A 17,410-nucleotide genomic window follows, 5' to 3' on the forward strand; every position below is an offset into this window, starting at 1 on the left:
TCCTCCCAGAAGGTCTCGTGAGAGGTACTTGGGTGAAGAAAACATCTGAGGTCCCCATCACTCTCTGAACACTGTTTGGACAGATGGGGACAGTGGCCTGTTCCTGAGAGCAGCAGCATGTTCCTTGCACAAAGCTGACACGCTGCAAGCAGGTCTCTGCACAGGGCTGTGCCGCCATCCTGTGCGCTCCAGCCCCTGAGGGCGATTCCAATGGCAGAGGCCAGTCCCAGCTCACCAGGAAACGCTGTGTTCCCTTGGAGTGAGTACTGCTCTGGGCCTGGGCTCTCATGGCCAATGTGGAAGCCGACCACCAGGGCAGCATCAAGACCAGGGCAAGTAATGGGGAAAAATAAAGCCTGGAAAACCAACCGAGTTCCTCCATTCCCAGCTATCAGACACTGCTGCTTCCCTCCCCACTCTGCTTTCCCCACTGCCTCAGCAACACCCCACAAACTGGTTTCTGACTCTCCTGGCAGCACAGTCCTGTCCCCAGCCACTGTGCTGGACTTCTCCATCAAACCCGCTCAGATCCCTGAGTTCTGTCACAACGCAAATGAGTCTTTTAAATCACTGCTGGCTGAGCAGGTACCCCTCATCAGGGCTGTGCACTGCAGCATACTGCCTACTGAGAGAGAGGAGGCCTTACCCATCCCAGCACTCTCATTCCCTGTGGCTCACTGTCCACCTACATCTCCCACGTTCCTCATCCTCACTACACCTCCTGCTGCAAGTGAGACCTCGAAGCAGCTCTGCAGAGTGGAGCCTGGGACACAGCAAACAGCTTTCTGCCCCCCAGCCTGTCCTGCTGGAAAAGAGAACCATTCCCCTGCATTTCACTGCTCCGAGATCTATTTTCTTCCTTCTTTGATCATTCCCTAATAAAATCTTTCCAGCGATGCTCTCTGTAGGACAAAGACTTTAATCATGCAGCCTGAATATGAATAATCAGCCTCAAGGAACACAACCCCCTTTTCCCATCTTAAAACTAAACCAAGGTAGAAATTTCCAGAACACCCAGATTAATGACTACCTGTGTGGAAGAAGCAGCAAGGCTCAGCCTCCCATCTGCACTGGTGGCTTTGTTGACTAACCAAAAGCTGCCTCTTGCCAGCCAGGAAACATCTCTTCTAGGACCAGGTCTGTCAGGGCAAGGAAGAGCCTGCAGACACCAGCATGCCCAGACTGAAAGCCTGGGCTGGGCTTGGGGGGCACTGCACAGGGGCACTGGGCCTGGTGATAGCTCAGAAGCTGTTTGTAAAAGGGCACAAGAAGGAATGGAGAGGATTTCCTCAAGTTTATGGGAAGAAGCACAGTGCACGATGCTGCAGTGTCAGTGAAGTGATCCAGACCGATCCAGAATAATCCCTCCAGTACCATGTTCCTTAAAAAAAAATCACAAGAGGGGAAAGCAAGCCCTGAACATCAGTGAATCAAGCTGGGGAACGCAGGGTACGGAACACAGAATTAAACTCTAGATGAAAATTGCTACCTCTGTTATTACAGACTAGATCTCTGCTTTGGTTTGATTCTATCCACATGCCCACAGCATCCTCCTCAGTGCTCTGCCTGTCTCTAATACTTGGCAGAACCATTCCTGCAAGAGTGCAATCACCATTACTTCTTCCAAAAGAGAGAGAGAAGTGCAAAACATTTCTGCCCTCACAACAAGGCTATTGCCTGGCCAGACTCCTCTCTGAGTTACCTCGCTCTCCAAAGCCCTACAGCAGTGTTTTATCACACATTAAAACCTTAAAGGATGGGGTTAATCTGAGCCCAGGGTGGCTGCACAGCAGCTGCAGCCCTACTGAGGGTGGCTGGAGCCGACGGCATTTTGAAACCTCCTTCCTTGGGGAGCTGGAGAGCACAGGCTGGAAGATGGTGATTCCTCAGTGGAAATGAGAAAAGCCTGGCTTTCAGCAGGCAAATGCTGCTGGTAATGGGATTCTGTGCGAGTTATGAATTTTAAACACTTCTATAAGCTCTGTGGTTTCCAGCTGGATATGAGCTCTTCCGATCGAATAGGAATGAGGGAGGCTTTGGAGAACTGTTCTCTTTGTTTTCCTACGTCTCCCTCACTCATCTCCAGCTCATCTCTCGCTTCTTTTCCAGTTCAGCTGGAAAGCTCTTGTGAGACACCCACAAGCCATCAAGCAGACACTGGTCTGCACCAGTGAAATGAGGAAAGCTCAAGTTCTAGTTTCACATGGGGAGGAATTTCCTGACATTCCTGTCACGCTTTAGAAGGTCCAATTTCATTACCTACAATCAAACACAAATGAATTGATCAAGTTTCTAATGAACACGTGATTTTCAGCTCCTACTGGTGCTCAGGGGCTCAGGAATTCCAATCTCAGAATCTTTCAGCTCAGGAGAGCCAAATCACTACTACTTCTCCCAGCAAACACAGCATAAAGCTTCAGTCAAGGCACGTCTATCACCTGGGTGGGTGCCTCTCTGACTTACACCACACTCTCATCGCTCCTTTTTGAAGACTAGAAAAATACAGGCACATTTACTGATCCCAAAGACAATAGAGAGACTCCCCCAGCATTTCTCTCTGCCACACCCCACTCCCTGGATGGGGGCTGTTCCAAAAGCCACATCTGTCTGCGTGGTGTCTGCGTTACCACCCAAAATTGTTTAGGTAAAGCAATGCTGTTGGGACTGGGAAAGTTACTTGAAGCACCGTGGAGCTGAACTGAGCTTAACACAACCACTCCAGTTGTGTTGTATGAAGGAAATGCAAATAATCCATCAAGTCAGCCGTGCACTGTGTAAGCACATAGTAAAACTCCCTTCAGCTGTGCCAGAGCACTTGGCTCTGCAGAGTTCTGTACCTTACCCTGAGTCAGACACTGGGAGAAATGGGCTGCTGAGTGGAGGGAAAGTGTTCAGTGCTGATGCTACAGCTGCTCATCCAGGAGGAAATGACGCAGAGGGGATGGGAGCCAGTGGGATCAGCCAGGGAACTTTTTGCACAACAGCAAATATGGAAAACTCAGGCTTTTTGTGTTTAAGACACAGCTTGAGATTTCTTCAAGTCCTATTTTAATCACACACAGTGAAACCTGCCTAGGAAGAGAGGGAAGTAAGGCTGCCCTGGATGAGCAACTCAACAGCGTGGCTGTGCTGTAGGGAAACACAACCCCTGTGGAAAGAGCCGGGGGATGCAGGCAGCGCCAGCGCGCCCGGCTGCGGCGTCCACCGCGTGGGGGGGGGCGGGGCCTGGCCTTCCCACTCTCACCAGTGCAACCACAGTGGATGTGAAACTCCCATACATGAGCCATGGTTTAGTGCTTAACATCCAACTAGGACCTGTCCATTGCAGTGAAACTTAGAGCTGGAGCCAACATTTCCAGTCCCTTCAGAGCAGGGAGGTGTCACCTCACCAAACCCAACAACAGCAGAGAAAGACCTGGGGGTGTTGGGTGGCTGCAGGCTGAATATGAGCCAGCAGTGTGGCCAGGAAAGCCAATGGCATCTTGGCTTGTGTCAGACATAGTGTGGCCAATAGGTCTGGGGAGGTGAGTGTGCTCCTGGAATTGGCATTGGTGAGGCTGCACCTCGAGTGCTGGGTCCAGTTCTGGGCTCCTCACCATCAGAAGGACATTGAGGTCCTGGAGCGAGTCCAGAGAAGGGCAACCAGGCTGGGGAAGGGGCTGGAGGGCAAATCCTCTGAGGAGCGACTGAGGAGGCTGAGGGGAGACCTTATCACCACCTACAACTACTTGAAGGGAGGTTGTAGAGAGGTGGGCAATGGTCTCTTCAGCCAAGTGACAGGAGATGGGACAAGGGGAAATGTCCTCAAGCTGTGCCAGGGCAGGTTTAGATTGGATATTAGAAAAAAAAAATTACTGAAAGAGTTGTCAGGGCCTGGAACAGGCTGCCCAGGGAAGGGGCTGAGTCACCTTCCCTGGATGTGTTTAAAAAAAGGGTAGATGAGGTACTTAGGGATATGGTTTAGCATAGGATGGGATTGGTTGGACTTGATGATCTTCAAAGGTCTTTTCCAACCTTGTGATTCTGTGATTTCTACTGTTAGGAGAAATTTTCTTGGAGTGAAGTTTCCTTGAAGTGAGATCTACCAGGAGCTGAGATCTGATCTTTGCACAAAGCCAGTGCAAGCACATGCAGAAAGGTGACGCCGAAGGAAGGGTATGAGGGGCCTCACTCACCTATTAGTGAATTCAGAGAAGAGTAAGAGCTGACTCGTCTCATCTTGTCAATAGTCTCAAAGGACAGGATATACTCTTCATTCTCTGGGCTGCCCAAGGTGCTGCTGGCACTGCTGCTGGTGCTGAGGTTCCCAGGAGAAAATGCAACAGAGCTTCCAGCTGCCAAAACACAAGAGGGCAGGTGCTGAAACAAGGACTGGTGAGAGAACAACTTTTACCCAGGATTAACAGCCCTTTTCTAAGCCCTGCAACATTCAGTGAGGGTTTAGGCAAGTCCACACCATCCCCTTTTAAATATGAAATGTTTAAACACACAGTAAGCACCCTGGGTTGGAATTGATTCAGTTAAAAATCCATGTAAGCCAGGAAGCTGGAAAGCAGCTTTTTAGCCCCCAAACTCTCAGAAAAATCAATATAATGACGAGAAAATTGAAACTAATTATGAGGGGGCTGCTGATCTAAGCCCTTGGAGCTGGCCAAGCTGGGATAAAAGGCCAGATTCAGCTCCTGTCGGTTTGTACGTGGTGTTTCCTAACGTGCAGGATGGGGGGAAGAAGAGGGAAAGGAAAACAAAACAGTTTGGAATCATCTCTCACATTCTTCATTCAGGCTGAGGTTCTGCAGGGACTTGTTCAGGTTCCGAGCTGTGGTAACCGCTCGGATGTTCCCGTAGGAGCTGACGGAGCGCAGCCTGGGTGTACAGGGACCGTCCCGCACCGGCGTCAGGCTCCCGCCCTCTGTGGATGCAAAATGTGGCAGTTACAGATGTAATCACAGCCTTTTGGTTACTTCCTGGCAAAGAGATATCTACAATTCCACCCCTCCCAATGGGATGCAGGCATCTGCTTGGCTAAGGCGGAGCGAGGTGCGAACGGCTCCTCTGTGCACATCACCAGCAAGGCCCAGTGTCTCTGCTCTTCGGGCTGGGGTTTTGTGCCATCCAATAAAGCAGGTGAGCTGAGCCCTGCCAGTGCCCACAGACTACCCAGAGCAGCATGATGGCTCTTCTCTCCAGATCGGAGCTGGGCCTCTGCCCAGACGCTGTGCTAGGACACGCTGCTACAGCAGACACCATTTAGCAGGCAGCACCAGCTTGTCTGCTTCTGCTCGTTAAAACTCGGTGAATTTTCTCATTATGAAGAGTTATGAAAATCCCGCTTTCCTGACCAAATTTCAGGCCCAGTTTCAACTCATATTTCACCCATTCATTTCCCAAACTTCCTTATTTTCATTCCAGCATACACACAGTACTGTGGCTCCAGACTAGCTATTTCATTCCACTGCAGAGGTGGCTGCACTACGGTGCTGGGGCCAATGCTTCCAGCACAGCCTGTCCATACATCCTTCAGGATTCTTTAGCACTATATGAACCACACGTAACGGTTCTTTCCTGCAGCAAAAAGGGAGAAGCTTATTTTCCAATATAATGGAGTTATTCAGACAACAGGGAGATTAAAGCACTCACTGCAGAGGCAGCACATGCTTCTGCCTCCAAGTTTTCATTCCAACTGTCCCATTATCCTCAAGATTTCCAACGTACTTAACGGCTAATATGAGGTTAACAGCAAGGGTGTTAAGGCTTCTCATTCCTGGCATAAAGCAATAGGCACAACAAAAGGGATGGGACCACCGTTCTTCACTGCTTCTGGTCTGGAGCTTTGCAATGGGAAAAGGTCTGGTTGACTTGTTGTTGTGTGGTGAGGCTCCTCAGGCCAACACAGCACTCAAGTTTCAGGTGTCGTTTAGGGGGGGAGCCTGGCAAGCCTGCACAGTGCCCTGACAGATACATTTCAGTCTTGATCTGCCTGGAATCCCTTTGAATCCGTGCAGGTGTTCAGTCTCTGCAGCTTGTTGGTGAGCTGCAGTTGTGTTTAGATGGAGACTCAGCACAGGATGCGTTTCTCCAGCGCAACATGTTGCAGTGCTAAACAGACATGAGAGACACCCACCACCCCACACAACTCCAGGCAATGGCACCTGTTTAATAGCTCAGCACCAGCAAGAATTTCCTCCAGGCAGAGGAGTTCCCAGGCACACTCAGGCTGCACATCTCCTACCCACACAAGCACGAACCACCTACCAGTGGCAGCCGGAGAAGGGAGCGGGTAATTCTTCTCCTCTTCCATGAACTGCAAGGCGACGGTGCAGAAGTTGCTCTCGTACTGAACCACGAGGTGACTTAAAGCCACCACCAGCTCCTGCAGCAAGGGCAGAACAAGCAGGCATGTCATGGTTATGTAGGTCAGAAACAACAGACCAAAGGGAGACACAAAGCAGTAAGGTCATTGCTGTTGATACTACTGGATGGCCATCCAGACCAAAATACTTTTCCTTTCACCTCACAGGGATGAATTGCAGAAAGCCAGAGCACTCTGCTTCAAATCTAACTCTCCAGATGTCTTTTATACCTGACCAGGCTCCCACAGCTCTTTGATTCTGCCCAATCTCATCAGATGGATGCAGTGTCATGGAAAGCACTGAGCCAGTGACCAGCACCCAGCTCCCTCTGCTGCCGGGTGAGCACTGGGCTGCCCACGAGAGGCACGTGCTTCCTGCAGAGCAGCCGTCAGCATCCTCAGTCCCCATGGCACAGCCTGACCCTCACCCTGTGCTGTGCCCTCTGCATGGAGCGGAGCTCCTGCCCTACAGCCTGTCCTACAGCCTGTCCTACATTTGCTCTGAGACAGAACCCGACGCTGGGGAAATGGCTCAGCTCTTCCACGCAGAATCCTACACTGACCAGCAAAGGCAGCAGCTACCTGAGCACGGTGCTGCCTGCAAGGGATCATCACCAAGCCCTTTGCTCGCACCACTGCAGTTTGGGAGCCTGAATTACAGAGGTGGGGAGGGCAGAGAAGGCAAAGCTCAGGCCCTCGCTGAGGTATGGGTGCAGGCACCAGGAGAGGCGGGGAGCTGGCTCTGGGGGCTGCTCTCTGCACAGGGAAATAATCTCCCCAAGGGAGATTTATGAATCTCAAAGAGCATAGAGTCTGACATGCAGGGCTCTCTTGAATTAAACTGATTAAATGCTGGAAGGAGACAACAAAAATTAATCCTCCAGTGCTGGTGACAACTGTCACCAGTTAAGTAAACACAAGCATTAGGGCACCTAAGCACACCCATCAAGAACCATCTACAACGTCAAATGCTATTTAACGTCCTATTGATGTAAAAAGGCACAGCAGAAACTGCAATTGTCCAAAGTCTGAAGAAATCCTCTGTCTGTCCTCAGTCCTTGCGGTTTCTAAAAGCAACGAGGTCTTTCCACTGAGCAGCACTCTCATGTTCTCTGCAGCTCTCCTCCTGCCTCACCCCTAAGACTGCCACATGCTCTCTGTTTCTAGAACACATTCTTATTTCATTTAAAACCTGAGATCCTGCAATGTAAAACTTTGCAATCAAAACAGTAATTGACAGGAGAGCATTAGCAGATTAACCTGGCAAGAACTCCGGGTTTGGGGCACCTGAGAAATGAAGAATTCCGTGTAATTGCTCTGCTTCCTTATCCCTTTTGCATTCCCTTTACATTAAAAACCAAAACAACAAAGACAAAGAAACCAGGAATTAAAATTCCCACACAACCCTGAGATTGCTGCTCCTGTGTCAGACATTTCCTTAGCAGAACATGAGAGCTGGAACAACAGTGCGATCTGAACAGCAACCTGGACACGATGACATACTACACTGTGCTGCCAGCACACTGCTCACACTGTGGAGTAAATGACATGTAGTATGGGCACTGAGAAAGGGTGAGCAGATCAAAGGGTGTCCCAGATGCTACTGGATGTGCAGTGTGAGGCTCGTTGCTGAACCCTCAGCTGCTGCAGCATGCCAGTGCTGCCATTTTCACTGGCATCATGGTGCTTCTCAGCAGGGGGGACTTACAATGAATCAAGAGTGAAATTCAGTGCAAAGCCTATTAAATAACACACACTCTGACTAAGTGTACCACAGAGCCCATCAGCATGCATCCACCATGCTCTCATACCTTCCTGACCATGGGGCTCCCGTCGTTGATGAGCTGGGCCAGCATCATGGCTACGTTGTGATCGATGGTGGTGGAGTGATCGGTCCGCTCAGCTGAGTTGCCCACAAACGTTCCCAGTGCAAAGACTGCAGCACAGCGAACCTGGGAGACACAAACATTCAGTATTATTGTTTTCCTCATTTCCAGCCTGAAGTTTCCCAGTGGGATTTGTTTTTATCCCCACACACAGCCTCTCTTGGAACCCGGACTGCTGCGTCGGGGAAACAGTCAGGGCTAAATGGAAGCCCACAGAGAGCAAAAACCAGAGTGGATTCAGCCAAGCACTGAGTTTTAAGTATTCACAGTTGCAGGAGTATATTTAATTTCCCAGAATACTCGGTGACCTTCCCATGGGTGATTTTTCCTGTCGACGTTGCCTAGAATATTAATTAACAGGAATAAGGCACACAGGGAGTTACTGTTGGGGTGTGAATCAATAATAAGAGTGCTGAACTACAGCCTTCGGATAAGGGCTTGCAGGGAGGCAGAGGATGGTGGAAACAAAAAGGAAAGGAGAAGAGAGACAGCAGCTCAAATCAAGGCAAACTTTGCCAGACCACGTAAAGAGCAGAAGAGGGATCAGATGGCCTGGTAATCCTCCAGCTCACGGTGTTGGAGACTGCAAACGGTGTGATCCGCCACCGCAGCAACACTGGCACCCCGCAGAGAGGTGGGGGTGTGTGGTGAGCACCATCACACAAACAGCACTCAGGAAACTGGGGGGGGGGGAAGATGGGGCAGGAGAAGGGAGATGGGGGATGCAGGCCAGGAATCTCATCTCTAATCGCTGCACGTTAGCAGCGGTGTTTATCTCCAGGCTGACTTCTCCCACACGCGATGTGATTTCACCGGGGTCTGACAGGCTCTGTCAATCACAGCGCAGGAACCGCTCCTCTCAGAGAGCTGGTCACACAGGTAAAGCACATGCAATTAAACAGGGATCTTCACACAGTACCAGGAGGACAGTTTCCATCCTCAGACAGAAAGACTGGAGGGGTTTTGTAATACCCAGTGCATTTTAGGCACATTTTTAACAACCTTCTGATATGCAAGGAAGCAAACCCCACGGTGTTCCCTCACCCCAACGCTGAGGGGTTCATGCCTGGCTTTTGGGCTGCATGAACACCCCCCTGCATCTCTTTGGTCACTTCTCTCACAGGGCTTGGATGATTCCCACCACCTTGACGAAAGAGTGGTGAGATCTTTCTCTGAATCAGCCCTTGAAGGCCCTGGCTTTTGAAGTATTCCTGTAGCCCTCTGCCAAGAATTGTGACAATTCAGCTAGGGTTTATTTTAGAAGTTGGATTTTTTTACCTCTGGGATTGGATCAGAGAGGAGGCTGTAGAGCTTTTCGTGAGCGCTGTCTCTCACACCACACCACCTGGCTGAGTCAAAGTTCTGCCAAATGCGGCCCAAACAAATGGCCACCCACTGACGCAGGAGAGGATGAGGATCATTTAGCTGCTCCAGGCAAATAGCAATCAGGTTTCCTTGAAGGCAAGCTTCCTAAAACACAAATCAATGCCATTTATTTTGGATGACAGCTTTCCACCTCGTCATCAAAAAAGAAGATTATTTCTGAAACAGACAGGAAATCAAGAGAAAATAATTATTCCTTGGTTATATACTGATTTTGTTACAAATACCATTTGGAAGCAGCCTGGAGGGAAGGTCAACTGCACGCTGGTACAGCTAGTCGACTAGCTGAGCATTAGAAATGCTTCCTGCAACACACACAGCCTGTTCTTTCCCCAAGGTTTATGGCTCATTCCATACATCCCTCTCAAGAACTTGATCACACCCATCAGGTTTCCACTTGACAGGCACCAGGCACTATTTTGGTACCAGCACGTCATCGGAGGCTGCCCGGAGAGGTGGCTGCTGAGGGACTTAACCTCCCCTTCCAGGTGCCAGGTACATAATGTGTTTGTCACACCTCCAGGTCAATTTTTTCTTTCAATCCACACAAAAGCAACGCAAAGCAATCTCCCATTGGAGTTTTCCAGCTCAGGGTTGTGCTTTAATGCAACCCAGGACACTCTTCCCACAGTGAAGGCACAAAGCAGAGGAGAGGTAGGGGGGATGGAAGGACAAAGGATGGCAGACTCACCTGTCCAGTGGTGTAGTTGTTAACGATTACAGCCAGGATGAAAGCAGTCATCGTCCGGTGCTCGGCCTTAGAACAACACACAGGGACTGTTACCTTGAGGACAGGTCAGAGAACAGCTACACCCTCCCCCGTGTGCTTTCTGGCAAACTGGCCAGTTCTGAGGGCAGCTTGTATCACATTAAAACCTCAAGAGAGGGGAAAGCAAGCTGGCTTTTCTTCTCATAAAGTCCTGTCTCTAGTTACACCTCATGGGCCCCACATCTTCAGCCAGCCCCGACCATCCTCCCACCCAGCTCTGGAGGAGACACACAAATACCTGCTGCAGGAAACCACCCCAAACTTTTGCAGAGGGAATTGGGAAAGTCACAGCCCAATTAGGCTGCCTCTGCAGCCAGCCCCCAGCTCCCAGCGTCACCGCTGAGTAATCTGTGCTGATGTAACTTCAAACAAGGAGCCTGCAAACTCTCCCTCAGTTGGGTCGTGTCTATCGCGGAACCCGGCAGGAGGATTTTTAACTCCCCCCTGGTCACTGACTCCACAGCTCAGTGGAGTGGTGGGTGTCCCAGGGGGATGCAGGTGGGAGGCAGTCCTGCAGCACAGCAGCAACAGGTAAGCTAAGACTGAGCTAAGATTAAGACTAAGCTAAAGATGATTTGTGCTTACGGGCATGTAAGGATCTGCCAAAACGGAGAGGAAATACTTGTGGCCGTTGTCCTTCACGAGGTCAGCTTGGCACGACTGGAAAATGAAACAAAGACAAAATGAGTGAGTAGAGGAACACAAAAATCCTCTTCCCTCCAATTCTGTGTCAGGATTTCATGTCCCAGTCATTCTCCTCAAACCACGTTTGCATTTAAGAAGCAAAAGAAAGCACAAGCCCTCCAATGGGGGCACGTTTATCAGATGTAGAAGGTGATGGAGGGAAGGAATTGTTAAGAGGAGAGGGGGTGGCATGGCAGAGAGGCAGGGCAATCCTTTGCTGCTGATGGGAGCAGAGATGCTGGGTTTGGCAGACTGAAGAACAGAGAGAAGGGACCGATGCCAGGCTGCAGCTAGCAGAAGCTTCCCTGATTTCTGGGCAATGCTGTACAAAACAGGCTTCTGCTTTCCCCTTCCCATTCCCATGGGAATACTTGCAGCTCCATACAGAAAGCTACCTCTCTGCTCTAACGGAGGCTGACACTGACAAAGAGAGGCTGCCCACCTTCACTGTGCTGGTACCCACACACCTAAGGCTCAAGGGATGGAGGCAAATTCTCCAAAGCCAGCACGCTGGATCAAACCCACCCGTGAGCAACCTGGAAAGCCAGCACAGGAACACCCTCCTCAAGGAAGGAGCAGATGAATAATAATAATAATAATGATGATGATGATGATGCAATGGGACTTAGATAAAGCACCACCGGGGAGGGACAGAGCGCTGATCTCTCTCTGTACAGTGCCACGTGTGCTGTGCAATCCCACGTTCCTGGACCTCAGCTCAGGGCTGTCCCAAGCAACCACACTGCCAGGTTTGTGGTCTTGCTTAATTTCCTGAATCCAGCCCATATTACAGGGGGGGGGGATTTTTTTCCCCACCCTGTGCCCTGGTGTCAGCTGAGATGGTTCATTTCCTTTTGAGCAGAAATTCAAGTGGTCAGGATTTAGATGGTGCTTTTCATCAAACATCATCAATGTGGTGACTTCTTGATTGAAACCATATTTCCAAGTTCCAGAGCTGTCTCTGTGTGGGAGCACACCCCTACCCCAACCCACACCAGCAGCAACCCAGACCCAGAGGCTCTGAACCATCGCCCGCCTCACAGCTCCACAAGCTGTCCAGAAATCCTCTGGCAGATGACTCCAGTCCTCAACAAGCATCCTGTGAGAAACCATCTGATTACCCAGGCAATGAAAGCAGATGTAGCTAAATATTGCAACACTTTCTAGGGACACCCCAATCTCACACACACAGCTCTGTCCTAGGTGCAGTGGTTCTGTACCCCAGGGGATTTATCCTGCCATTTCTATGAGAAAACAATTTGTCACAGTGCACTGTGCCCAGGAAGGTGTCGTCTGCACGGACACATGGCACACCACGCTGTGTCCCATGCCAGAACGCCTTCCCTTCCTTCCTGCCCAAAGACAGGGAGGAGCCAGAACAGAAATAGCAGCTCAGCAGGAAATTCTGCTTGCTGGGGGACTGGAGGGGAGGGGGGGCTCCTATAATTTGGTCACAGTCTCATCCAAATGCAGAGAGGAGTGTGCGACTGGCTAACTCCAGCACTAAGGAAAGTGATTGTATCAGCTACAGTCCCCTGGAGCCAAATAAAATACAGAGATGGGGACTGCACCTGAAGGGAACAGCACCCAAAGGGAACAGCACCCAAAGGGAACAGCACCCTACCCTTATGGTCAGGCTGAAGATCATCCAACAACGGCTGAAAATAAACACCCTCTCCCACGGTGCCCGGGTGATGGATGCAGCACCCACTCAGGGGAGGAGAGCCCAGCCAGGTTGATGCATGTCCAGTGCAGGGGGAGCACAGCACCCTCAGCACTCCCATACAGCCTAATGATTCATTACCACACCCACCCCCCCAGAACCCCCCAGCCACCTGCCCCGTGCTCAGAGCAGTCACCATCGTGTATCCCAGGCAGTTGCCATCCCCTCACCGTGCTCTCCACAGCTCAGGACACAACCTGCTTATCACCACACTGGTCCCATGGTTTGCTGGGACAAACACACCCCTGGGAATGCTGTGGGCTGGGGAGATGGGGCAGGCTGCACATCAGAACCTGTGACCCCCATGGCACACCCACTGCGGCTCTGGGTGTCGTTAGACTTTGGGAATGGCTTCAAACTTACACAGACAAACCTCACAGCAGCAGAGGAGAAGGGACACGGCTGTACCAGTAGTCAGCACAAAACAAATATCCTTTGGTTTCTGATGTGACAAGGTACTTGTTCCCTTTAGGGCATGATGAGTCACTGCCCAGACCCTCCTCAGTAGCCCCCCACAGCCCTTTCCCACTGGAGCTGCCCCCCTCTCCCTTCTCACCTGCCCCGCTCGTGCGTGGAGCCAGCAAGCCAAACAGCAAAAGAACCCCTGACAGAAAACCCAGGAGTATTTTTGCTGCTGTTTCATTTGGACTTGATGATCTTAAAGGTCTTTTCCAACCTTGTGATTCTGTGTTTGAAGCACAGGCTGCCCAAGGAGCAGGGCAATAGAAGAGTGCTCGGAAGGGAGCAATGCTGATGGCAGCAGGAGAGGCCAAGGGGCAAAGAGCCCTCTCCACTGGCCTTACCCCAGAGGGAGTAACCATGCTCTGTGTAAATGAGCCTACTCCAAAACGTAGCTGGGGCTGAAGCTCCAGCCATGGAGAGGAATGCATCAACCCCAGGCTTTTCAAGAGTAGCCTGAAGATGAATAGTTTTCATTTTCTGTGCTTTCCAAAATCCTCTTAGGATGTTAATGAAAATGTATTTATAAAACTAAACCTGACAATGCTAGATCAACAGTGGGGAAATTCCAAGAAATTCAGTATTTTTCTCCATACTGAAACAGAAGAGACAGAACAAAGACCCCACACAGGCAAGATCTGACTTCCACACACAGATCAGACCATCTCCTATTGGCTTGTAATTGTGTGACTGCAATTAACTGTGCTCACCGCCCCTAATAATTATACATTGCTCAACTAATTGCACCCACAAACCCCAGAGTCATATACATGGCTATACTAATTTATCTGCAATTACTTACATGCCTAATTATTTACTTAAAATCCCTCCAACCAGAGCTCTGGTTAAGGCCATCTTTAAAAATCAGGGCTCAGTTTTTAAACCTTCTCCCTAAAGGTGCCAGAACACTTCAGAGAAGATCAGAATCACGGACCCACGATGGGAATAACTTCTGGGGGGGGGTAAATGGTTCCCTGCCAACCATCTTCAGCACATCAGCACTGGATGTGGAGCAGGACTTCCAAGGTCCAGTCACCACAAGTGCCTTTTGCTTTAGTTGCAGAGAAGTTCTGAGCCTCAAGTCCCCCCACAGCAGCAATGGCCTTGAACAAAAAAAGGCTCTTTGACAATGTACAGTGAGCAAATGGAGGGAGAGGATGAGTGTGCACACATGTGCACTCACTGGGACCGTGTGACAGGGCGCAGGGGTGAGTTGTGAGCCCCTCCAGTGAGCAAAGTGACACCTTCCCCAGTAAAATGCCATCAGTGGGGTCTGACAGCTCTTACCTAAAGCACCTACACCCTCGAACTGAAGGGGAACAGCGAGATGTCAGCGTGATGTCACAGCATTGGCACAGAGTAAACCTGCTTTTGCTCTGGGCAGGGATGAATAGGTGGCACCCAATCCCCCTGTCTGTCAGCACCTCTCTGGGCTTCCACATCTACAGAGTTTTGGAAGCCAGCTTTTGTACAGGGGGGATAAATGGCTGAGACAATGCGCCAGTCACAGCATCTTTTTGATGTGCCTCAGGAGAAAGGCTCCATTCCAAAGCCAGGGGATAAAGCAAATGGGGAGGGGGGAGGCACAGTGCTGGAAACCCGAAGAAACAGCCAGGTTCAGGAGTACTCACACTGTCCACTGCCAGGATTTTGGCCCAGATGAAGACAAGGAGCGGTCTCAGCTCACGAGCTGAACTTTGCAGCAGCTTCAGCACATATGGGAAAATGCCAACAGAGAGGGCCTGGGGAGCCAGAGAGAAAAAGCAAAGGCAGGTGAACGGCTCAGCTGGACCACAGAGGCAGCACTGTGCCAGGCAGGACCCAGCCCTGCAGCACAGGTAACCACAGAGGAGAAATCTGTTAGAAAACAATTCCATACATTCCTAGTAAAGCAGGGATCCCTGCCTATCTGTCTAGCGTTCGGTTTAATCTCAGATGTCACCAGGTATTTCCAGTCTCATTCAGTCCACAGAGACTCAGAGTCAATCTCGTGCTCCCTTCCACTCCTGGCAGCCTGTGGTGCTTAGTGTCTCGTGGTCTGCAGGGCTCCCCCCAGATAGGGCTCTCACAAGTAACCACACTGCACAGGCTCAGCAATTCCAGCCTTCCCACTGGGAATTAAACAGGCTTCTTGCCTCACACTGGCTTTGTCACCAGGCCTTTTCCATGGGATTAGACACTGCTCACAGGAGGACATGCCATACGTGAAGCCTCCGAGGATCCCACTGTGGTTGCCAATGCCCTTCCCAAAGAGCAATGTAAAGGAAATGTATGGCAAGGGGTCAGATGTCCCAGGGGTACCCCCCCAACCAGCAGCAGCTGAACATTGCCCAGCAATGCCCCCAGCGAGCCTCATGGCCCAGGGAAGGGCAGCTGTGGCTGGCCCGCTGCCGGGCTTTGATCCTCAGGGAAGGAGGGCTGAGAATCGCCTTTAACACACCCCACCTTCCTACCCCTGAGGATCAAGCTGTGCCCAGCAGCGTGCAGAAGGGACTCTTAGCTGAGATGGGGAAGGAACGTAAAGAAAACCACTCAAACGCCCCCTCGTAGAGCTGTTCCACGACCAGCTGGCGGTTTGTCTCCATCCCCATTACCAACAAACAGCCGCCTTTACCGGGGTGTTTTAAACTGCTCCTCTCTCTAATTCTTATTTATTACCCACGCTGTGCTAGCCACTTTCCAAACGCAGAAGGCAGCTGCTACCTCTCAGAAAAGCTTATAAAATCCAGAGACCAAACAGATAAAGGAGGAGAAGAAAACGCTGCAGCCAGGAAGCCTAGCACAGATAAGTGCTTTTTTTGTTGTTTCGTTATTTATTTTACATGACAAACCTTATTTGTCCCAGATATTTCCTCCTGGTTTGTCCCTTCCAATATTTTACACTACACTACTCCCAAGGAAATCCTCTCTGTAGTAATACAAACGAACAGGTTGTCAGCCTTCTTGGTTAACACAAAGCACTTTTGGTTTAGGGATGCTCGCTCCATTTCACACGCATGAAACACTGCTCATTTCTCAAGCTGTGGAATAGTTTCCACTTCTTCTATAAACCAACATTTTTTTTTTCACCTATACAAGGAGATATCAGACTTCTACAAGACCATAGGTAACACCCACGCACCAAGCTAACTGCCCAGGGGCCCAGGTCCAAAAATCTTCCCAGCAAGTCCAGAGCTCGCAGCCGATGTACCTGGCTCAGCAGTACCTGCAGAGGAGAAGGACAGCAGTTACTATGGACCAGAACAACCCCCCCAGGTTGTTGATGACCCCAGAATCATCATGTGGCTTTCAATGGACTGAAGGAAAAAGCTGGAGGACAAACCCTGACTGCTGAAAACTCCCCCTGCACCAAAACAACATCACCAGAGGGTTATTGCTCCCCGCCAGTGCCCGGCTTCACCAGGCTCCTGCAGACAAACACGCGCTCTCCTAGGGATGCCGTTACCCTCAGTGCCCCCAGCATCGCTCCAGTTGGGCTCTCTCCTAACCCTCCTCCCAGGCAGCATGGCTCTGCTGGATGGGGGCAGCCCCAGGGACTCAGACACTGCTGTGGCACCACCTGCAATGTGTGAATGGGGCTGATCTGCAGGAAGAGCTGGAAGCTGGGGAAAGGGTCTGGCCTCCCTCTACTCAAAACAGCTCAGAAGCAGAAAAAGAGGCTTTGCTTTCCTTGCCAAAGGGATGTAAGAGACTTAAGAGGGAAGCAAAAGGTCACATTAGTCGTTAATAAAAATCTCATTAAACCAGAGTCTGACAATGATAATGAGGTGACAGTTTACTGGCTTATACCTACCCTGGTGTGAAATATTAACAGACAGACTTTCAGTTCTTAATCTCCTTAACAGACGTAAGATATTGCAATGCAGCACTTAATCCTCAGTTCAAACTGAGCAGCATCCCTCAGCACGGGGTGCGGGGAAAGAGACTCATTGATTCAGCTCCATCCCCATTCCATCCCGTTCTTGCTGGTTTCCCACACTGGATATTTGGATATTCAAATGAAACCACTTCTCATGTGGTAGAATAACTAAATCACATCTTACCCTATGGACAGCAGACACTGGATGCTCCAGCTGCTCAGAGAAAATCCAGATGACAGGATGTGTTAACTGCTCTAATTGTTTCACCTCTGAATATCAGAGCTCAGCCCTTGG

The 17,410-nt window shown here is 50.4% G+C and overlaps 1 protein-coding gene across 2 annotated transcripts in view; it reads right to left on the minus strand.

Annotated features, from left to right (window-relative positions):
• Positions 1–17,410, minus strand: part of RPTOR (regulatory associated protein of MTOR complex 1) — a gene marked incomplete at its 5' end in the record, with an annotated part of 145,571 nt that overhangs the window by 42,439 nt on the left and 85,722 nt on the right. The window contains 9 exons of one of the 2 annotated variants that reach the window (XM_084273381.1): positions 4,176–4,334; positions 4,772–4,912; positions 6,256–6,373; positions 8,164–8,304; positions 9,517–9,708; positions 10,313–10,378; positions 10,976–11,050; positions 14,888–14,998; positions 16,378–16,461. In XM_084273381.1, coding sequence (XP_084129507.1) covers positions 4,176–4,334; positions 4,772–4,912; positions 6,256–6,373; positions 8,164–8,304; positions 9,517–9,708; positions 10,313–10,378; positions 10,976–11,050; positions 14,888–14,998; positions 16,378–16,461 — 1,087 coding nt within the window. The remainder of the gene's footprint in view (positions 1–4,175; positions 4,335–4,771; positions 4,913–6,255; positions 6,374–8,163; positions 8,305–9,516; positions 9,709–10,312; positions 10,379–10,975; positions 11,051–14,887; positions 14,999–16,377; positions 16,462–17,410) is intronic. The other variant, XM_084273382.1, reaches the window with a different exon arrangement.

This window comes from Gallinula chloropus (genome assembly GCF_964237585.1).
Source record: "Gallinula chloropus genome assembly, chromosome: 20".
In the NCBI taxonomy this organism is placed as follows: Eukaryota; Metazoa; Chordata; class Aves; order Gruiformes; family Rallidae; genus Gallinula; species Gallinula chloropus.